The sequence below is a fragment of the Neomonachus schauinslandi genome, chromosome 8 (genome assembly GCF_002201575.2).
Source record: "Neomonachus schauinslandi chromosome 8, ASM220157v2, whole genome shotgun sequence".
Taxonomy (NCBI): domain Eukaryota; kingdom Metazoa; phylum Chordata; class Mammalia; order Carnivora; family Phocidae; genus Neomonachus; species Neomonachus schauinslandi.
This window is the reverse complement of record NC_058410.1, coordinates 35,823,980-35,848,109: the sequence shown is the minus strand read 5'-3', so window position 1 is coordinate 35,848,109 and position 24,130 is coordinate 35,823,980. Positions and strand designations below refer to the sequence as shown.

The 24,130-nt window shown below is 35.1% G+C and overlaps 1 protein-coding gene across 1 annotated transcript in view; it reads right to left on the bottom strand.

Annotated features, from left to right (window-relative positions):
- Positions 1-19,744, bottom strand: part of THEMIS (thymocyte selection associated) — a 171,946-nt gene extending 152,202 nt beyond the window's left edge. The window contains exon 1 of the mRNA XM_021693304.1: positions 19,654-19,744. Coding sequence (XP_021548979.1) covers positions 19,654-19,744 — 91 coding nt within the window. The remainder of the gene's footprint in view (positions 1-19,653) is intronic.
- Between the last annotated feature and the right edge of the window lie 4,386 nt (positions 19,745-24,130).

The window sequence follows — 24,130 nt, the reverse complement described above, 5'->3', positions numbered from 1 at the left end:
TTGTAAATCTTGTTCAATGTGAAATAATTGACCAGTAACTTGTACCTATTAAAATGAATTTAGATAATTAATATCCCAAACCAAAATGCCCACTTCACGGCATTTGAAAATCTAGCAGACAATACAATTTTTACTTAACTGATTTTTATATAAAGAAATGACTGATTTTTGCTCAGTCATTTCTTTATACTTACAAAATGAAGTAAGCATATGAATAACCTATATTTATATGATTATATGCAAAACATATGCCAGCATTCTATTTTTTAACTTTGGATTGCATAGTCAAGGTCGGTACTTAACAATAAATAGGTTAGAAATGTTTAAGTGTGAACACTCCACTACAGATGTGAATAATTACTCCACTGTACAAAAATGTCCACGCCTTGGAACATCCCCACTTAAGTAAACAACACAAAAAATTTTCTGGCACTTATTTTGCTCTACAGCTTTTGTATACAATACAACTGAAATTACTCTTTTCTGAGCTGCTTTTGTTTGTTGCTCATGTACTTATTTTAGGACCTTTTCCTAAAATAAGGCCTGTTTGAGCTAAATCTTAGGGAAAAAGTATTCCATTCAAGCATACAAACAAAAAAGCACTGAACTTTTAAAATTCTTTTACATTTTTAAACTTCAAATATTTTGATTCTTATTTTTGTAAACGTAATACTTAATTTACACTGAAAGGGTAACTTCTCATTGATCCACAGTGTATGGCCTGAAGGCATTCTAGGGACCAAATTATACAGGAACTTAAGTGTCAAGTCTGAGATAACAAAACATGGTTCCAAAGTTTTCATAGAAAAAAAATTCAACATAATTTCAAACAATATTATGCCCTAAAAGAATGTAGCTACAAATGTAATTTTTGTGTATTACCAAATATAATTTCAATATATATGTTTAAATGAAACTGAATAAAGTTTTCTGAATTCTATTCTGATAGTCATTTTAGTGTCCAACCGTATGCCACTGGCAGAAACAGAGCAAATTTCTATTTATTTAATAAACCATTATCAATTTTAAATTTGGAGATATAACAAGCTTTACTTCATTTTAAAGCTCAGATAATAGGGGCGCCTGGGTGGCTCAGTTGGTTAAGCATTTTCCTTCAGCTCAAGTCAGGATCCCAGGGCTCTCTGCTCAGTGGGCCGTCTGCTTCTCCCTTTCCTCCCCACTGTCTGTCTCTCTCAAATAAATAATATCTTAAAAAAAAAAGCTCAGATATAAAGTTTTCAATTTTCAGTATCTGTGAACTTAGGCTGTCCTAAATCTCAAAGCAGTTCCATAACTGTGAAGCTCAACAGAAAGTGTTACAAACATGCATTTAGAAATGCAATTCTTGTCTTTAATAAATAATTATAAATATACTGGGGCGCCTGGGTGGCTCAGATGGTTAAGTGTCGACTCTTGGTTTCAGCTCAGGTCATGGTCTTGGGGTCATGAAATCATGAGATAGAGCCCCATGTCGGGCTCCTGGTCAGCGGGGAGTTTGCTTGAGATTCTTTCACTCTCCCTTTCGCCCAGCCCCTCCCCATGCTCTCACGTGCACATGCTCTCTCTCTCTAAAATAAATAAATTAAATAAATAAATCTTTTCAAAATATATAAATAAACATATAAGTATACGTTCATGTAGATAAATACTGGTATTGTTTTCACTTTGCTAAAATTCTTTTTAAAAAATGTAGCAGACCATATTTCATTAGATTTTTACATAATTTCATTCCTCCTAAGTCCACATGAACCACTATCAATGTTGTGAATACATATTAAAAAGAGAAAAAAAAGGTTTTTCTTGTCTGAATACTTAAAGCCCATGAAATATGAATAAATGCAAGTTGAAGGCAATGCTATAATTTTCAAATTTGCCTTGATTTTACTACCATGTCCTTAGCTGAGTAAGCCTGAAGAAAATTAGGTTCAATTAGCCATAAAATAATTATGTTGGCATTAAAACAGGTGTAATTTTTTGCCAAACTCTCATATATGCATCAAATCCAGAAAAGTCATGTTCATATAATGCACAATTCACTAAGTATCATTATTCAGTGTACTTACTCAACCATTTTTAGAGTTAATTATTTAATGTCATACTTATCAAATTACTTATTAATCACAGTCATTAATCAATAATAAGTCATTAAAAACACGAATGGTCTGTAACGATAGGATTCACTACAAAATTTCAGAAACTCTTCAGGTGGTGGGCAGAGCAAGAAAAAACTCTAAGTTTTATCCTTGGGCCAGAGGTAGGTGATATGGCAAATAAGTGGTCTTGAAAATGGAAATAATAGTAATAATCTCACAAGATACCTCCAAGGATTAAATGTTTTTATAAATATGAATTAAATAATTTAAATAGGATTATACATGTACATTTATACATATGAACACTAAATTTGTGTATAGATGAGCATATATAAAGTTTCATTTACTTATTTATTTATTTATTTGACAGAGAGAGACACAGCGAGAGAGGGAACACAAGCAGGGGGAGTGGGAGAGGGAGAAGCAGGCTCCCTGCCTAGCAGGGAGCCCGATGTGGGACTCGATCCCAGGACCCTGGGATCATGACCTGAGCTGAAGGCAGACACTTAACAACTGAGCCACCGAGGCACCCCTAGTTTCATTTATTTATATATGTTGTGTTAGATATATTTAGATATATTTATGTACAGACATACACATATATAAAATATATTTATATATGGTTACACACCCAAATCTATATACAAAGGGCATAGCACACTGCCCGGCCCATAAGTCTTCAGTACATAGGGCTACACTTATAATTAATAACCTACCATAAACCATGTGCTGAAAGCAAACACTCATCCCTGCCATTCTCTTAATCTAGTACCCTATGTCATTTCTTTTCATCAATGAACTACCTTACTTTTTCCAGCCTCTCCACCAACAAACAGGATTTGAGGGTTTTGGGGGATTTTTGTTATTGTTTGGCTTGACAGGCTCCTTCTCTGTCCATACCTCCTTGGTGTTCATTGAGACCCACATATTTCTTTGGACCTGACATATGGACTATAGGACAATCCCTGAAAAAACAAGTCTTCTTTCATCCACTTAAAATTTGTAATTATAAACCTGACAAGTCTACTACTCCTTTTAAGTCAGACATACTTTTTATGGTCAAATGTTCATTTGCACCTGAATCTTCTGTAAGAGCTTTAAACTCATTGGACTGTAACTGAATCATGCCTCCATCTCCAAAACCACTGCTGCTCTTGTAATAATTCTTTAAAGTAATATTTTTTAATCATCTACCACATTTACTTAGTCCAGGAGCCTCAGGTCTGTCATCAACTCCTCCTTCTTGCTCACTGCTTCTCATATATTTTCAAGTTCAGAAGATTCTACCCAAAAAGACCATGGATTCTGTCTAGTCCCTATATCTATATCTGCTTTTAACTTCCGGTGTTTGTCTCACATCTAGACAAACTAGCATGGATGTGAGATTTTCATTGCCTTTCTGATTTTTTTGTAATCAGAAAAACACACTATAAAGTAACATCTTTTTTATAGCTTCCTATTGATTACAGAATAAATTCAATACCCTTATTACAGTTCAGAAGCCATTCAAAATATGTCCACAAATTACCTGATTACTTACTATTCCCTGAACTGTTCTTAGACCGTATCTTGAATATTCAAACCTGTATAACATTCTAAGCACTTTTCTCTCATTCTGAGAACTTACTTATCTGTTCATCTTTCGTATAGGCTGCAGGGCCCAGCAAAAAATACCACCACCTCTTGTCAAGCTTTCTCTGACTTCTTGGGTGGTAAGTTGTATTCTCCCCAGTGTTCTCAAAACAGTTCTTGTCTAGTAGAGCAACTTTTGCATTGTAAAATGCAAAATACTGATGAAAATACTTATTTTAAAAAAATCAATCTCCTTTTACTGACCTATGGAGTTCTTAAGGACAAAAACCATACTTTAGTCATTTACAGAAGGAAGAGAGGAAGAAAGTACAGAAGGAAGAAATGAAGGGAGATAGATATGTAATCTTAAGAAATAATTTCCATGATTTCAACACATTTTGGAGGGAGAAGGAAATATAATATTTAATACATTCAAAATATGGTACTTAATTTTTTACCTCCCAAAAGGGGAGAAACATCTTCACAGTACTTAAAATTTGCTATAAGAAACACTTTGATCATTATATTCATGGACTCATTGAAGCAAAACTATGTTCTGACTTCTGCAAATATGTGGTTTCATCAGCATTGTCCTTCTTGATAAAAAGTGAAAAAAAAAATGAGTGATGGTGTCTAAATTCATTGTGAAGAGAATTCTAGCATTGTTTTAGTTGTTTTTGCTAATTTAGATTGGTTTCTCCGTGTTCCCAATTCTTTTTTTTTTTTTTAATTTAATTTATTTATTTGACAGAGAGAGAGAGCACAAGACGGGGGAGCGACAGGGAGAGGGAGAAGCGGGGCTCGATCCCAGGACCTGGGATGATGACCTGAGCCAAAGGCAGCCGCTTAACCAACTGAGCCACCCAGGCACCCCTCTATGTTCCCAATTCTTTCAAGAGTAAATTGCAATGTCCAAAAGGCCCTTATATGGTTCTCCACAATTTCTCCTCTGATATAATTTCTGATTACTCTCCCCTTCCTTCCAGTCTCACTGGTTTCTCACTTTTTCTGAAATATGCCAATACATCCCTGCTGAAGATGTTCCCTCAGCTTGTAGGGTCATTCACCCAGATATCTGTTTAAATAACTCCCTCACCTCTCTCAACTACAGAGAGCCTTTTCTACCTGAGTTGTTCCTGTGGAGAAATTTGGTTAGTTCCTCCATTACTTGAATTTAAGTCTTGAGAAAATTCTGGCTAACTCAACAGATTTTAGATGTAAAGATAAGAGATAAACCTCTTATAAAAGAAAGCTATGCAGTAAAGGATTGAAATGCTCAAACCCTGCACATTCCAAAGAAAGGACTAGCCCTCTGACAGGCTTCTAAGAGATAAAATCTAAGTCCTTGGAATATCCTGCCAGAAAACAGTATTTCTGTATATCTGGTGTCTTGGACTACACCAGATAGTGTATGATAACAACGTGATTTATGGTGACTGCCTGTTTTTATTCACATGGGTCCTGGATGACACTATCACTTGACCTCTGGAAAGGCTGGAGGCTCAAGAGCTAGGGTCTGTTATACAAATACTCCATGCCTATGTGACTGCTCCAATAAAAACCCTGGATATGAAGGCACAGATGAACTTCCCTAAATTGGAAATACTTTGTGTTGTGACACATTAGTGCTAAGAGAATTAAGCGTTCTCCATATATCTCCACTAGGAGAGGACAACTGGCAGCTTGTGCCTGTTTTCTCATGAGCTCTGCCCTATATTATGCTTTTTTCCTTTGCTGACTTTAATCTATCCCTTTCCTGCAATATACCATAACTCTGAGTGTAACAGCTTTACTGAGTTCTGTATTTCTAAAAAAATCATCAAAACTGGAAGTCATCTGGGGAGCTCCCCCAACACAAAGCATAGGAAGAAACTTTTGTGATCTTGGGTTAATAACATGAGAATAAAAGCATGAGCCCTAAAGAAAAAAAAATTGATAAATCAGACTTCATCAAAATTTAAAATTTTTTTTGTTTCAAAAGATAACATTAAGAAAATGAGAAGAAAAGCCACAGAAGGGAAGAAAATATTTGCAATTGTATATCCAGAATACAGAAATAATTTTTATACACATTTTTATATAAAAAATAATTTTGTATACAGAAATAACTCAATAACAAGAAAACAAACAATTAAAGATGGGCAAACAATTTGAAGAGATATTTCATTTAAAAAGCACAACTTGCTATTAAGCACAGGAAAAAGATGTTCAACACCATTTGTCATAAGAAAATTCAAATTAAAACTACAATGAGATACTATTGAGCAAAAGATAAAAGACAGACAATACCAAGTTTTGGTAAGATTTTGGAGAAACTGAAATCCTAATATATTATAAATGGAAATGTAAAATGATACATTATAGTATCTCCAAAAGGGAATAATACAAGTGTCCTTTAACTGGATGTTGGATAAACAAAGGTGGTATATCCACACAATAAAACACTATTTAGCAGTAACAAGGAACAAAATACCTATACATGCTACAACATGGATGAGCCTCAAAAACATTATGCTAAGAAAAAAGAGCTAGAGGCAAAAAACTATATATTTTATATGAAATGTCAAGGAAAAGCAAATTTATAGACAGAAAGCAGATCAGTGGTTGCCTGGGGCTGGAAATGTAAGTGACCATTATTGGCAAAGAGTCCAGGAGACTTCTTTGAGGAGACGCAAGTGGTTTACAATCAGTGGTGGTTGCACAACTCTATAAATTTTACTGAAAATAATTTAATTGTACACTTACAGTGGGTGGATTTTATAGTTTAGAAAATTCTACCTCAATTAAACTGTAAGAAAAATCTTGTGGGACAAGACAGAAAAATAAACAACAAATAATTTACATAGTATGTAAGAAAGAGATAGGTGTTTTGCTACAAACAAAATGAAGAACATAATAAGGATAGGGAATATAGGGAAGGAAGGTGGAAAATCTGCAGTATCAAATAGAGTAAGTGGTCAGGGTAAGCCTCATAGATAAAGGAGTTAGCCAAGGTGACATCTCGGTAGAAGAGCTTGCCAGGCCAAGAGAAGAGCATGAGCAAAGCTTTAAGTCAGGGGCACATCCCCAAGTTTGAGGAACAGTGAAGAGGCGGGCATGGCTAGAAGACTGGTAAACAAGGAATTCATATAATTAATGGGAGCCAGGAGAAAAAAATATAGGGCCTTATTACCCATTGTAAAGTTTTTATTTTAAAACAAGTGGAGAGCCGCTGGAGGCTTTTTAACAGGAGTGGCATAATCAGATGTACAATTTCAAAGTGTGACTCTGGATGCTATGTTGAGAATAAATTTTAGGTATGAACGAGTAGAAGCAGGGAGACCAATTCAGTGTATATTTTGATAATCCTGGCAATAAATTATGGTGGCTTGAACCAAGAAGCTTGTGGGGGAAAAAACTGAACATGGGGAAAGGAATTTTGGCATCAATTTTTCTCTTTTTAAAAGTTAACTCAGAGGGGCGCCTGGGTGGCTCAGTCATTAAGCGTCTGCCTTCGGCTCAGGTCATGATCCCAGGGTCCTGGGATCGAGCCCCGCATCGGGCTCCCTGCTCCGCGGGAAGCCTGCTTCTCCCTCTCCCATTCCCCCTGCTTGTGTTCCCTCTCTGGCTGTGTCTCTCTCTGTCAAATAAATAAATAAAATCTTTAAAAAAAAAAGTTAACTCAGAATTTCATAAAAGTTAGAAGAGAATACATCAAAAATTTAATAGTATTTCTCTGTTTGATGAAGTTATTGATAATTTTGTGTTTCTGCATTTTCCAATTTGCCAGTCATGTGCATGCACTATTTCTATAAAGCAGAAAAAGAAACTGTCTCAATATCCAGTTCACTGAACATGATCATAATTCAAACAAACTTTCTTTTTTGCCAAATTTTTAAGTCAAAATGGTTACATACATGCAAATAGTGATAAACGGTAATGTTAGCAATATGGAGAGTAGTTAAAGAAGCAACAGATAATGTTTCCTGACCACAGAGTGGTGAACTCACTTTCTCATGAACATGCAGTAGCACTATTACCAAGTAACTTTCCTGGCATTACAGGACTCTCTCCAGTGTATGTCTGATGTCTAATTTTTTTAATTGATAATAAGTACAGTTCCAATCATAATAAATATAACCATTATCAATCAGGAAAGCTAAGTTTATGCTCATATAACAAATAATCTCAAAGTCTTAGAGATTTAAACAATAAAAGTATATTTCTTATTCCACTACACGTCCACGACAGGTGGATGAGGGCAAGCTATCTAATAATTGTAGTCATTCAGGGACCCAAAATGTCAAAGGCTCCATTTTGACATGGTCTACCACAATGAAATATGTAAAATTATGAACTCGTTCGTAAAGCATCTCCTTCCAATGATACACATTACTTCTGCTCTCATTCCATTGGCCAATGCAAGGCCTATGGCAATCCTATAATGTACTCCAAAGGGGAAACTGGAATAAATGAACACCAATTTTTTTATTCTTCAATAAAAAGAATATAAATGGTGATAAACTATTCCATTGGTGATAAACTATTCTTTCAAAGAATTGAACATGATAGGATGACACAAGTCAGGTAATCTATAATTATAATTATTCATGAACTAGCTTATCCAGTGCTCTTTAATCTGGGATTTGTGATGGCAATTATGTTATCTCCTAACACAGATCTCTAAAGTAGGCTACATACTCCACAGAGCATTAAAGATGTGTGGTAAGAGAAGAAAATATGAGCTTCAATTCATGTTCATTTCTACATAAAACAAATAAGAAAATTAAGCTATACTGCAGTTAATATAAATGTTTTCTAATATTTAACTTTTTTTTTTTTTTAAGTTTTATTTATTTAAGTAGTCTCTACACCCAATGTGGGGCTCGAACTCACAAACCTGAGATCAAGAGCTGTATGCTTTTCTGACTGAGCCAGGCAGACACCCCTCTAATATTTAATTTTAAACTTTACTAATATTTTCTACTAAAAAAATCCTAGTTTATTCCTACATCAAATGGTCACATGACACATATAAGCTACATTATACTAAGTAAGATTGGGAATTCCAAAAAATGAGCATTAAAAGAACTGTCCTAATCAAAAAAAAAGGAATCTTTGTGTACTGCTGTTGGGAAAGCAAACTGGTACAGCCACTGTGGAAAACAGTATGGAAGTTCCTCAAAATGTTAAAAATATAACTACCCTATGATCCAGTAATTGCACTGCTGGGTGCACCTGTACCCAGAGAATACAAAAACACTAATTCAAACAGTTATATATGCACCCCTATGTTTATGGCAGCATTATTTACAACGACCAAGATATGGAAGCAGCCCAAGTGTCCATCAGTAGGTGAATATGGTATAAAGAAGATGTGGTATACGTACAATGGAATACTATTCAGATTTCAAGGATGAAATCTTGCCATTTGCAACAACATGGATGGATCTAGACAGTAAAATAAGTCAGTCAGAGAAAGACAAATACCATATGATTTCACTCATATGTGCAATCTAAGAAACAAAACAAAACGAACAAAGGGGGGAAAAAAGAGAGAGACAAACCCAAAAGCAGACTCTTAACTCTAGAGAACAAACTGATGGTTATCAGATGGGAGGTGGGTAGAGGGATAGGTGAAATAGGTGATGGGGTTTAAGAGTACACTTATCTTGATGGGCCCTGAGTAATATATGAAACTGCTGAATCATTATATTGTACACCTGAAACTAATACAACATTGTATGTTAACTACACTGGAACTAAAATTAAAAAACGTAATTGTCCTAATCATTCGTTTACTTACAATACTTCCATATAATGGATTTTATATGCATCAAGTTAAGTTGATTTAAGAATTGTTATATAATTTTAACTATACTAACTCTCACAAAATAGACAATAACTTTGCAAGATGCTCACAAAGACACTTGAGAATTGAAGACTGCAGAGCCTATCAAGAAGAAAATGGCCCAGTGACACATCTATTCCTAGTACAAACTTGTCATCAGCTGCATACAATTGCTATCTAAAGAAACTGCCAAAATCGGATTAATAAGATCATTTCACATGTAGATTGATAGCCACCAACACTAACGAAAATCTGCTCTAAGTATATATTATATATAGTACACACTGTTAACTTTTTTTTTTTTTAATTTGTTTGACACAGAGAAAGAGACAGCGAGAGAGGGAACACAAGTGGGGGGAGTCGGAGAGGGAGAAGCAGGCCTCCCGCGGAGCAGGGAGCCCGATGTGGGGCTCGATCCCAGGACCCTGGGATCATGACCTGAGCCGAAGGCAGATGCTTAACCAACTGAGCCACCCAGGTGCCCCAACATACTGTTAATTTTATCTTTATTCTCTTAAAATTTTTATTACTGTGTATGTTTTAGAATGACCATAAATATCAATAAAGAAATACATATAATAAGGGTACATGCTCATTTTTTTTAAGCTTCATTAGCTTGTGATCAATAAAGTCCTGATCAATGAAGTCACAGATGGGGCATTCCAGCCATGAGCTCACTCTGTGGCCAAAACTGGCTTTTCAATTGTCTACTTGAAATTTCTACTTGGATAAATAACAGATACTTACATGTTACATGACCAATACAGAACTTCTGCATTCTCCACTGAAGCTCTCTTCCCCTGGTCTCCACAACCACTCTGTCGAATGCACAAACATCTATCTTCTCTTATGACGTTCTTCTGTTATGTTTGAGGTAACAGGAATATTTTTCTCTTCCTCAGACTAAGCTCTTTTTGGTCTCCAGATGTTTATACTAGCTTTTCACTCTGTCTGGAACACTCATCTCCTAGATCTTTTCTTGGCTAATTGCTTCTCAACACTCAGGCCTATGCTCCTAAATCAGTTCTTTAGAGTGGCCTTTCCTGATCACCTTATGTTACAGGCCCCCACCGGCTTCCCCACCCAGCAGATTATGTATAGCTAGAGCCTTCAAGGCCTGCAAAATCTGTGTCTCCTCACGTCCTCAGCCTCATCTCACATCATCCTCCTCCCCTCAGTTGCTCTGCTTCTTTCTCACTGGCTTCCTCTGAGTTGCCCAATTAGATGAAGAAAGCCATTATGTGGTTTGCTCTTGCTCTGTCCTCTGCGGGAATGTTCTTCCAGATATGCGCAAGGGCTTATTTCTTCAGTTTATTCTGGTCCCTACTCAAATTTCATCTCAGAGATACCTGCCTTAATCATCCTATCAAAAACTCATCCCTTCTGTCTGCCTCCGTTTACTTTCTACCTACTTAGTTTTTCATGGCACTTGTAAATATTTTAAATTGATCATTTGTTTGTCACTTGTCCTATTCATTGAACTATAGGCTCCAATAGGATAGGGGCTTTGTGTTTTTCCCCTACTGTAATTCTAGCTTGTTGAACAATGCCTGATCAATATTATTATAATTTATATACGCTATTCTATGCTGAGGCTCACTTGATGCTTCTCTGTAAAACATGCTGCTATGATCATTGTAGTAGAATCATTATTCTTGCTTTTTGTAATTATATTTTAAGTTAATTTCTAGAGGTCAGATGTTTAAACACATTATATGTTGACACATATTGCTCAATTGACTCCTAGAAAGTCTGTAATGGTTTACATACCCACTGATCATGCCTCCTCTCATTTCTGTACATTCTTGCCTACAAGTTTTGTGAATCTTTTTAATATCTGTGATCTAAGAGGTGATTAAGAATGATTTATTATTTATTTGCATTTTATGGTTAATAAATTTGAAAAAATTTTATATGATTTCTGGCATGTGAATTGCCTTTTACATATTTTCCCACTTTAAAATTTTTATTCTTTTTTGTTTATTGTTATTTAATGATTTTTATACACATTTATGTATTTTTTATTAAGGAATTTTTCTATTTCACAAGTTCAATTTTTCATTTTTTAAAATCCCTAGTTTAATATATTCTTTTATGGTTTCTCTGTTTTGTTTTTTTTTTAATGTTTTAACTTTTAAGGTTTTTTCTCCATATTTAATTTATGTTGGTACATGTAACAGCAGTAGAATTCAAATTAGTTTTATTTTACTTTTTAGAAACTGCTAATCAGTTTTCCTCATTCTATACCAACATTATGGTAATCATAATAATAGTTAAGATTTCCTGTAAGATTTCTATGGGCCAGTCATTTTGCTAAATATTTTACATAAAATAGCTTAATTAATCTTCATATCAATCTTCAGGGTTATGATGAAGCCTATTTTTCTTGAGAGAGGGACAAAGCAAATGTCGAAACATTATAAGTTGACGGTGAAATCATCTTTTATTTGTGATAGCCAGCAGGCAGAGTCTTGAATTTTTAACCCAGTTTTATGCTTCACATCAATAGGGTAATTTAATATGAGCCACATGTTAGAGTATTATCCTGCCTATTATTACTGTGGTTAAGTTGGGAGCATTCAAACCACTACCACAGAACTTCATGTCAGCCTTTCTCAAGTTCCCTCAAACCTCCCTGCCCCTAAAATCTCCTGTCATGGAGTCATAACCACAGGATGGGCAAAACCGGGTTCCACTTTCTATACTATTAGAAGAAGCAAAAAGAAGATAAAAAATATGTTTCCCTGCGCTAAAAACAAGAGACCCCAAAATATTGAAAGTAGATGCTTAGAAAAAGATATTCCAAAAGAAAACTGGAGAAGTAATATTATTATCTAACAAAATAGAACTTAATAAAAAAATCATATAGGAAAAAGGATGATAAAAATAGAGTAAGAAGATATAACCCTCATTAACATAAGCACATGCAACAACTCAACCTCAAAAATAAAAGACAGAAATGAGGAATGAACTAGATAAATGAACTGTTGAAGGATTTCTTTTATATAATCCTTTCAGAAAATGACAGATAAAGCAGATGAAAAATATGCAGTGAGAGCGAGATCCAAACAAAATAATTAAAAACTCAAGCTACTTGGTATATACAGAGAAATGTTATACCAAACAACAAAACATATGCTTTCTTTGAGCACATGTGAAATACTTCCAAAATAGGATATGCTTCATACCATAAAGTAATGGAAGCCTTAATCAATTTCAAAGAAACAATATAATACAGACTATTGTTTTCTAACAACACACAACAAAATTATTAACTAAAATCAAAAGAAAAGCTAAGAATAGCTAAATAGCTACAGAAATCCCATATTAACAATGAAATATTATGCAGCCGTCAAAAAAAACCCGAAATCTTGCCATTTGCGACAACATGGATAGAACTAGAGGGTATTATGCTAAGCGAAGTAAGTCAATCAGAGAAAGACAAGTATCATATGATGTCACTGATATGAGGAATTCTTAATCTCAGGAAACAAACTGAGGGTTGCTGGAGTGGTGGGGAGTGGGTGGGATGGGGTGGCTGGATGATAGACATTGGGGACAGTATGTGCTATGGTGAGTGCTAATTAAGTGGGGGAACTGGAGGGGGAGATGAACCATGAGAGACTATGGACTCTGAGAAACAAACTGAGGGTTTTAGAGGGGAGAGGGGTGGGGGGATGGGCTAGCCCGGTGATGGGTATTAAGGAGGGCACATACTGCATGGAGCACTGGGTATTACACGCAAACAATGATACATGGAACACTACATAAAAAAATTAATTAATTAATTAATTAAAAAAAAAAGAAATCCCATATTATCAGTAAATAAATAAAATAGTCATTGGATTAAAAGGAATAAACTGTGAACTGTGTAACAGAGGAAAATATTACCTGACAAAATTCACAAGAAACAGTGAAAGAAATACTTAGAGGAAAAATTACAGTTTTACACTATAATCAAGAGAATCAAAAAATGTCTTTAAAATGACTACTGATTCAACCTAGGATACTAGAGAACAAGCAAGGGAGCAAAAAGAGAAACAAAAGAAAGAAAATAATGAAAATCAAGTCAGAAATCAATGAAAGAAGCAAAAGAAGAGGGCATAATAACAAAACCAAATTCAGATTGTCCTCCAAAAAATTCTGTGGTTGGTCAATAGTTCTTATAGGAGAATTCTAACAAATTTTAAGGAAAAATTCAAAAGCTTTTTTTTTAATTATCCAGAAAACAGAAAACAACAAAAATCTCTATAGTTAATTTTAGGAAGCTAGCATTGCCTTGAACTGAAAACAGATGAATTTACTGGCTCATTTCAAATATGATTAAATGCAAAAATCTTAAATATCTGACTTCTACAATTGTATTTTGAAAATGTATATGTAATATGAAAGGATTCTTCAACTCAAAAATTCTTTTTTTTAAGATATTATTTATTTGTCAGAGAAAGAAAGAGAATGAGTGGGGGGGAGGGGCAAAGGGAGAAACAGGCTCCCTGCTGAGCTAGGAGCCCCATGCAGGACTCCATCCCAGGACCCTGGGATCATGACCTGAGTGGAAGGCAGATGCTTAACCAACTGATTCACCCAGGCATCCCAAAAATCCTTTTTTTTTTTTAAGATTCATTTTATTTATTTTTTTAGATTATATTTATTTGACAGAGAGAGAGCACGTGCATAAGCAGGCAGAGCAGCAGACAGAGAGAGAGGGAGAAGCAGGCTCCCCGCTGAGCATGGAGCCCAATGCAGGACTTGATCCTAGGACCCTGAAATCATGTCCTGAGCCAAAGGCAGATGCTTAACTCAATGCACCACCCAGGTGCCCCAGATTTATTTTATTTTTTAGAGAGAGAGAGACCGTGTGCACATGAGTGGGCATGCAAGTGGGAGGGGGGCAGAGAGAGAATCTTCAAGCCGACTCCCTGCTGAGCGAGGAGCCCCATGCAGGGCTAGATTTCAGGACTCTGAGCTCATGACCTGAGTGGAAATCAAGAGTCAGACATTTAACTGACTGAGCCACCCAAGTGCCCCTCAACTCAAAAATTCTTTAAAGGTAATGTACATTAACAGACTAAAGGAACCAAAGTACATTATTATCTTAATCAATGAAGAAAAAATATTGAGTTCAATATCTACTATGAAAACACCTAGAGAGCAAGGAATAGATGAAAACTTCCTTAATTTAGTGAAGGTTAAATACCAATTTTAGAATATTACGCTTAAAGAAAGAATTTTTAATGTATTTCCTTTATGATTAGGAATTAGACAAGGATTTCCATTATTGCTTCTATAGTACTGGAGGCCCTGGACTACACTATAAAGGTAAGTAAGGGGGGGGAAAAAAGTTTGTAAAACATAGTAGGAAAGAGATGTATCTCTTGATACTTTCTAATGATATCTATATCTATTGGGTTTTAGGAAAACCAATGAAATAAAAATGATAAACTATTAGAATTAATAAGAGAGTTCATCGGTAATATTGATCATTTACTTGATTCCTCTATGTCGATGATAGATAGTCAATGAGAAAACAGAAGAAATATGATTATCAGTCAATATAGCAATACATATATACATGTTTATGTGTGTGCATTCTAGGAACTAGTCTAGGAGACATTTTATTGGACTCTAATACATTACCTAGATGGGTTTTTTGTTTTTGTTTTAATGAGAGAGAAACTATGCTCGTAGATACGAAGACCTTACTATTTAAAAATCTGAAGTCATAATTAAAAGATCTCTGTATTAGAAATCCCAGCTCAGAATCACTTCATTTGGAAGTCTACTAAATATTTAAATGAGAAGAAACACTAAATTTGCATATTTTTAGAAGGCTAGAAAAAGACTATCCAAGAAATTCTATTAAGTTCAACAACATAACTCAGTACAAAAACATGGCTAAGACATTACAAGAAATAAAAATTGTAAGCTGATTTAATTCTCTAAAAAAGATACAAAAATCCTAAAAGAAAAAAAATTAGTAAACCAAATTTAGTGTTATATGACCAGATTGGTTTTATTCCACAGGGAAAAGGCTTATTCAACATTTTAAAAATCAATCAATATAAAAAACATATAATCATCACAAAAGTCATTGAAAGAATGTGTGTTAAATTAAACATATATTCATGATTTTTAAAAATTATCAGAAAACTAGAAACTTATTTAACTTAAAACAAACATACTTCAAGATGAATTACTGAAATCTCTCTGTGGTTGTAAATGAGACAGGGAGGTTTTTTTTTATCATTACTCCTATTCAGTATGATAGTAGAAGCACTAGTCAGTTCCTTAACTGAAGAAAAAAAATACAGTAATTGGAAGGAAGAAATGAGATCCATCAATATTCATATAATACATAAATGTGTACATAACAAATCCAAAATAATCTAAAGGTATTATTTTTAGAATTCAAAACATAACAAAGATAAAATGAAAGTTTCAAAAGATATTATTTAAAATGGAATAAAAAAATCAAATTAAGAATAAAAGGAAGTACAAGAACTCCACAAAGAAAAGCTACAAAATGAGAAAAGATCTATATAACTAGGTAGCTATACCACGTTTATGGGTCAGAAGACTTAATTTAAAATGATGCCAATTCTCTCTAATCCAAGGCATTGCTAAGCAAAATGCCAAGAAGACTTTTGTGAAAGTTGATAAGTTAATTCTAAAATGTATATGAAAATTCAAACTGCCCAACTTGAAGGAGAATAATAAACTGGAAGAACTTACTCTACAGCATAATTCTCAAATTTGGCTGCATATTATAATCATCAGGGATATCTTTCAAAACCTGATGGTGATACCTTACTTCTTATATAATTAAATCCTTATCTTTGAGGAGAGATCCAGCATCGATATTTTTTATATTTTCCAGGTGTTTCATGTGCATCCAAGTTTGAGAACCAGAGCTTTTGCAGCATATTATCATATATAATATAATATAAATTATGTATTGTTCCAAACCTGCATTAATTAAGACAGCATGAAATTAATGTAAGGATAGCAATTAGTTGAATGGGACAGAATAGAAGCTATGGAAAGAGACCCACATATGTATGGACACTGTTTATGACTCATGTAGCACAGTAAGGCAGTAGGAAAAAGGCAGTTTTTCAATCAAAGTCACTGCACCAATTGGCTCCATAAAAGAAAAAATAAACACTGATCTCAACCTCGAATCACATACAAAAAAATCAATTCTAGATCTAAAGGAGGGAGTAAACAATGGAATAGATGCTAAGACAATATCTTCATGAACTTAAGGTAAAGAAAATCTGACAACACACAAAAAGGAAAATAATTATAAATTGACTATACTAGTACTAAAATTAAAAACTTCCATTCATCAAAAGCTGCCATTTAAAAAATGAAGTATCAATCTACAGACTAAGGACATTTGCAACACAAGTAACTGACAAGAAGGTCAGGACCCCCTATATATATACATATATACATATGTGTGTGTGTGTATCAATAATAAGAAGTTGTAAAATCCAATAAAGAAATGAGCAAGAAACATGAATACTGTCTTCATAAAACAGCATTTCTGGGGGCGCCTGGCTCAGTAAGTGGAGCTGGCAACTCTTGATCTCGGATTTGTGAGTCTGAGCCCCACAGTGACTGTGGAGCTTACATAAAAATAAAATCCTTAAAAAAATAAAACAACATTTCCAAAAGGTCAATAAACATATGAAAAGGTGACCAATCTCATTAGTCACCAGGGAGATGCAAACTCAAACCATGAGCTACCATTATACTCTTACCAGAATAACTGCAATTATGAAGACTGATAACACCAAGTATTGCCAAAGATATGGATTAATTGGGACTCCCATACATACACTGCTGGTGGGAATGCAAATTAGTATAACTACTTTGAAAACTTGTTTTACATTATCTATCCAGGCTGAACATACACATACCATATGACATGGTAATTCCACTTATTTATATACCCAACTAAATGCACAGACATGTGAACACATATGTAGAGACGTATGAACACACTTATACAAGAAGGTTCATGACAACGTTACTGGTAACAGCTCCAAACTGGAAATAATCCAAATGCCCATTAGCAATAGAATGGATAAATAAATTGTGGTATAGTTAACCAAGACGATACTGAAATACACACTGAAACGAACAAGCTATACGGAACATCATGGATTGATTTTTATAAAGATGATGTTGAACATATATGCCAACCAAAAAAGAATACATACTATAATTTTTCATTTATGTAAAGTTCATAAATGGACAAAAGTCAGGATAATTGTTACCTTTGGGGAAGATGGTAGATAATGACTGAGAAAGGGCACAAACAGGGGCTTTTAGAATATTTGCAATTTTCTATTTCTTGACTTGAGTGTTGGCTATATAAATGTGTTTACTTTGTGAAAACTCATCAAACTGAACATTCTTTTCTCTTAATTGAAGTATAACACAGTAGTAAAGTATTAAAGAATGAAGATGATCAGAACACATGGAGAGACAAGCTATCTTCTTTTGTAAGACTTAACATAAAAATGTCCATTTTTCTCAAGTTAATCTATAAACTCAATACAATCTGATGCAAATCGTAGTAGGATTTCTTAAGTAACAAATTAATTTCTTCGAAAACATAATTAAAAGGCCTATGAAAGGCTAAGTCAACTTAGAAAAAAGGAGTAAAAACAAGGGACTGGTCTATACATGAAATATATTTTAACACTTAGCCTGGAACCACTGTTACACACATAGGGTGATTGGGGCACAACTGAAAAAACAGACCAGTGGACTAGAAGAAATATTTCAGAGACAGACTAATCCAGATGTGAGCACATAATATGATTTAAAGTAGCCACACAAACCAATTGGGAAAGGATGACTAGCTTAGTAAATGGTCCTGGGAAATTAGGTTTATTATATGGAAAAATCTAAAATTGGATCTCTCTACACTGCATCACAAAGTGTCTTCCAAGTGGATTAAAAACTAAATGAGAAATATAAAACTGTAAAGTTGATATACAATAATAAAGAAAAATATCTTTGTAACTTCTTATGCAAAGCTTCAAAAGCACAAACCATGAGACAAAAAAAAATGATGTGGGGCTGGCTTAGGAACAAAGATACATTTCATAATATGGTATACATGGAAAAATACAGTCTGATTCCATATAATCAATTTACAAATGAATTAAACAAAACCCTATGTTAAGCTGATGATGACAGCAGGTGTGTGTGTGTATGTGTGTATGAACTAGATCTGACATTTGTCAATCTTTATTTCATAATATAATATCTAAAACATTATTTTGTCTATGAACGGGAAAGATTTGCCTACCAGCAGTTATTTAACTTAATTTCCCAGTAGTTCTTCTGGATCTAATTCTACCACTCCTGTGACCAGAAATATATATTTTCCTAGAAAATAACTCTTTGTCTTGCATGTATTCAAACTCACTCCTTAAAGATTTTAGGGTATATTTTGTAAGCTTTAACATTCTTTTACTGAATTAACATAGTAAGTCACCTCAAAACACACTAACTTATTACTCAAGAATCTTAGTTGAACTCTGACTTTTCAACATAGATTCTTAAAAATCATCTTGTGATTAGTAGATATTAATTCCTATACCTTCAAATAAGAATGTCATTATTTAAGGAATTAGAGGAGTTAGGCCACTACAGAATAAGTAAGAGAAATGTTGGCATAAACATTGCGAAGTGGTTAAGAGTTGGGTTAGTTTTTCTTTCTAAACACTGTGCTTTTAATAGTTGTTTTTGTTTAAAGAAAAAAAAACCACTAAATTTTATTTTTTATATTCTAGAAACATAAACATGGATAGTAACTTTTCACTCCTGGAGTATATATAACCTATTTCAAAGAGAGAAATAATTCACCATTCATGTTGGACTGTTTGAAGGCCTACAAAAAACCTCAAAAAGCTTCACGCAATTCCTTCTCCCTACTTACCCTGGAGTCCTATCTAGTTTCTTCTCTCTAGCACTCTTGAATTGTAACCATTTGTCAGTTAATTACTTTCCCCTCTTTTGTCATTACCTTTCCTTCAATGGGACTCATATTTTCTATTAAAATTTCCCCCTCCAATTCCCAAAAGTGCATACCTTATAAGCACTTTCTAGCCAGCCAAGAGATAGGAGGGTGCTTACCTTCAAAATAGATGCCTGACTGGACTTCTAGGACCCTGGGAAGGGTCCTGAGGTCAAGGGAGTGAATGAATTCTTCCAGCGACAATGCCATTACTCTGGCTTGGGTCTTCTGCAATCCAGGCACTTACAAAAGCTCCTGCCTTCTGGCTGTCACTTGTTTGCAGCTGTTGTCCCTGCTGATCATTCCTCCTTCAGGCAGGCGAGGACATCACACTAGAGTCCCACTAGGGTGGAGTAGCTCTATGTGGGGAGGAGTGTGAGGAGGGAAGGAGAAGGCAGGGGACAAAAGGTGTGACAGCTCTTTTTGTTCTCATTGTGGCTTCATTTCCTTCTGACACTGAAGCAGAACAGGATGGGGGGGGCGGGTGAGCATGTCTGAACAGACAATGCCCCAAAAATATGAGAGTTGTTAAGCACCTCACTGTCTGTTGCCAGTCCAGGTGTGCATCTACAACACTGGCAAGACTGTTTGGAGTTAGGGTTGCTTGTGGCTTTTTGAAACAGAAAAGAACAGGAATACAGGACTAGAGTCTAATCTTAAAAATGGCACCCTGTTAATTCTTTATGTCTTTAGCTCATTTCTAAAGTTTGGCTTTGTGTCTTATTTGCATACTCTCAGTGCTTTCATATTAAATTTGGTTACAAAAGTGCTCTGTGTCAGCTCTTTTGAGAAATCTGATACTCTGAAGAGAGAGGACTGAAACCACTTTTTATTCTTCCACATTAAAAATTTTGCTGAATCTTAAAGGAGGGCGGGGGAGTGGCACAATATGCAAAGTGATACAGTAAATTAATCCTATAAGTTAACATGAATTTTCTAATCACTACAGTATAGTGAAAGTATCTAAATCTGTTGTAAGGAAACTGGGTTTCCTGGGTTTAACTCTGCTTTTGATGTATAGGTGACTGCAGCCTTATCTTCTCTGTTCCTCATTTGGCTCAATTATTAAATGAAAAAAAAAAAAAAAGTAGAAGGAGTCAGATGAATCAAACAATTTCTTCCCAGGCTAAAATTCTGCATTTCTGATTCTGTGGTCCAAATTTTAGGGAGAGGAAAATGCCCAAAGTCAAAGGAAGCAAGAGAAGTCTCATTGAAACAGATCTCAAAAATTTCCTCCCTCCCTATTCTTTGTATTTACCTGAAACAATGTTTTAGACCTAGTATATACAACTCAAATTGATATTTTCTTTTCTTTTTTTTTTAAGATTTAATTTATTTATTTGTCAGAGAGAGATTGAGAGCACAAGCAGGGGGAGCGTCAGGCAGAGGGAGAAGCAGGCTCCTCCCCGCTGAGCTAGGAGCCCCCATGAGGATCCCATGCGGATCCCCTGGGATCATGACCTGAGCAGAAGGCAGACGCTTAACCAACTGAGCCACTCAGGCGTCCCTCAAGTTGATAGAAAATTTTCTAAGTCTCTTTAAGGATGAATAATAAAGGAAGACTAGTTAGAAAAATACAGGTGAAAGATGCTAAGAAGCTGCACATTCTCCTTATAAATTGGACTCTTGGCTCTCTGTTGAGAAACTGTTATAGCTTCAGGCTACAGAGAGTATAGCTAGACAGAGGGGGTCAGGGATCACCCCAGCTCCACCATATCCTTCACATAAATGACCAAGCAATAAAAACACAGCCTTATTTTGATATAAAGCTTACAAAACTCTTTCAGCTCTTAAAATCTTATTTAACATTTGCAGTAATCTGCTTGGCTTCATTTCTTTCTTTACAAAACTAGAATTTATGGTTTTTCACTAGTAGCTTCTACTTCCTCACTTGCAACTATTTTGTCCCGAAAATCTCCCAAACTTCATCAGTCTGCCTCCTGCACTCCTAAGCTCAGGCTCTTCAATTGGCTGCAAATATTGTTTACAGCCTAATAGCATATCTCACATTGTAAAACATATAAAAAAGACTGCTGTGACTTAAAAATCATACATCTTTTAGAACTGGTGCCACAACCAATTTCATTTCATACCTACTCCAAGCTAGACTTCACTTGCTTTTTTTGTTTTTATTTTTGCTTTTTAATTTTCCCAAATCAACTTTCTATCCCACTAACCAATAAAGCCTTTTTGAAACATCACCAATATCTTACAGTTATCCATGCTACCCCCGCTTCTGTTCTTTCAACAGATGACCCTTGGTTTCTATTACAATTTGATTCTCTTATATTACCAATCTTAGTTAATGACACTACCATTCTACCAGTTTCCCAAGCCAGAAGGCTACACCATGGGAGAGGCCATTTCTGGCCTCCAAATCCCTTAAGCCCTATACTCACTATCACTCATTCTGTTCTTGCTCTGTATCCCCACTGTTACTACTTTAGATCAAAATCACTTCTGACACTGTAAGCAAAGGAATTTTTTTTTTTTTTTTTTTAGGGTTTTGTTTTGTTGAATTTTATTATTGACAATGGCGCCAAAGAACCAACATTCAACCACTTGAACTAAATAGAACATTAACAGAGTTCTAAACATTCAAACATGGGATGGAGAGAAAATTCCACTCATCAAAGATCTCAGAAGAGACACAACTCCCTCATTCATTAAGCATTAGTAAACAAACAAAATCTAGAAAAAGACCTATTCTTGTTTTTTTCATATTAAGTACCAATTTCTATTTCTTTTTTTTTTAAGGTTTTATTTATTTGAGAGAGAGAATGAGAGAGAGAGAGAGCATGGGGGTGGGGGTCAGAGGGAGAAGCAGACTCCCTGCCGAGCAGGGAGCCCGATGCGGGACTCGATCCCGGGACTCCAGGATCGTGACCTGAGCCGAAGGCAGTTGCTTAACCAACTGAGCCACCCAGGCGCCCCACCAATTTCTATTTCTATCAGCAGAATATAATCAAATTATTTGTTTTAAAGATTTTATTTATTTGAGAGAGAGAGAGAGGAAACAAGCAGGGGGAGAAGCAGAGGGAGAGGGAGAAGCAGACTCCCTGCTGAGCAGGGAGCCGGATGGGGCCTCGATCTCAAGATGCTGAGATCATGACCTGAGCAAACAGCAGGTGCTTAACCAACTGAGACACCAGGCACCCCTCAAATTACCTAATTTAAATTTTGTAGGCAAGGAATTCTTGACATGAACAGCCAAGACAAAACTGACAAATGAAAAGTATTGAGAAGGTATGTGAATCACCAGGTAGTAAAATGGATGACTAAAGTTGAACAACTGAAACAGTAAATTACAAGTGCAATAATAATCAGATTAATGAGAGCTCAGAAACAAACCAGAGTATAAACAATGATTTCCTATATGAAAAAGGTGAAATTCCAAAGCAGTAGAGAAAAATGTTCTATTCAACAGTTAAATAATTTTTTAAATAAGTTAGTTCCCTAAAATTCTATGCACCAAAATTAAATTTAGATAAATTTAAAAATTAAATTTAAATAAAAATAAAACAAAGGAAAAAATAGAAAAATGTCTGAAGAAAATAAGGAAGAATTTTTTAAAGCATTAATGGAAGGAAAAGACTAACAGATTTGATGACAGACATAGGAAATATGTCTATAAATCAAAAAGAAGATTTAACAAAATAGAAAATAAAAAAACACATACTTCAAATTAAGAATTGATGTCCTGAATGCATAAAGAGCACTTATTAATCGATATGCAAATAAAAAATATTCAAGGACTTCTGCTTCTGGCTATGAGCTTGTATCTGACCAACTCTCCAACCAACGGCAACTAGAAAAGTGAATGGTTTTTTGACACTCCTGTTTTAAGGAATAGGAGAGCTATCAGAGCAGTCGGGACTTGACAGGCCAAGACCAGAAAAGCAGGGAAACACGATGAGGGGAACACAACCTTCCATACCTCTTTTCCCCTTAAGGCATTTGTGGATTAATACTTGGCATTAAAAGAGGAGCTGAGAAGCAGAGCATATGTGGTGGTTAAGGGGGACCGAAGCCAAGTTGAATTTTTAGCAGTTTCACATAGCTAGGGAAATAAAAATTGGAATTTGGGCCTAGCAAGGCACCCAGGGAAATAGAGAAATGAGTTGTTCAGCAACATTTTTCCCCTTCAGGGTTTTGCCCATTCAAAACCAGTACAGGGTTGATTGTATCACACCAGTTAGAAAGTGATTGGTAAAAAGCTGACAAAACCAAGCAGCACTTTCTGGTGGTCTCATTGGTGGGAAAACACGCCCTGGTAAGGGGGAGGAAGGAGTTCCCGTAAATACCCTGTGTTTTCGGCTGGGGCCCCTGAAGGCTACTCCCCAAAAGAAAGGGTTGACAATAAATAGGCCTTATAAATACTGAAGCCCAGATCAAAGTTAGCTCAACCCCTGACTGGATTAAGGTGATCCGGCCCATTTGAGCTGTGGGGCAAAAGCAAAAGTCAACCCTGCCACTGGGGAAAAGCAACCAGAACTTCTATAATATTTTAAACACAAGTCTAGAATTTAATAATTTAAAAAGCTCAGATATGGAGTTATGAGGCATGCAACTTAAAATAATTTTGATTAACATGTT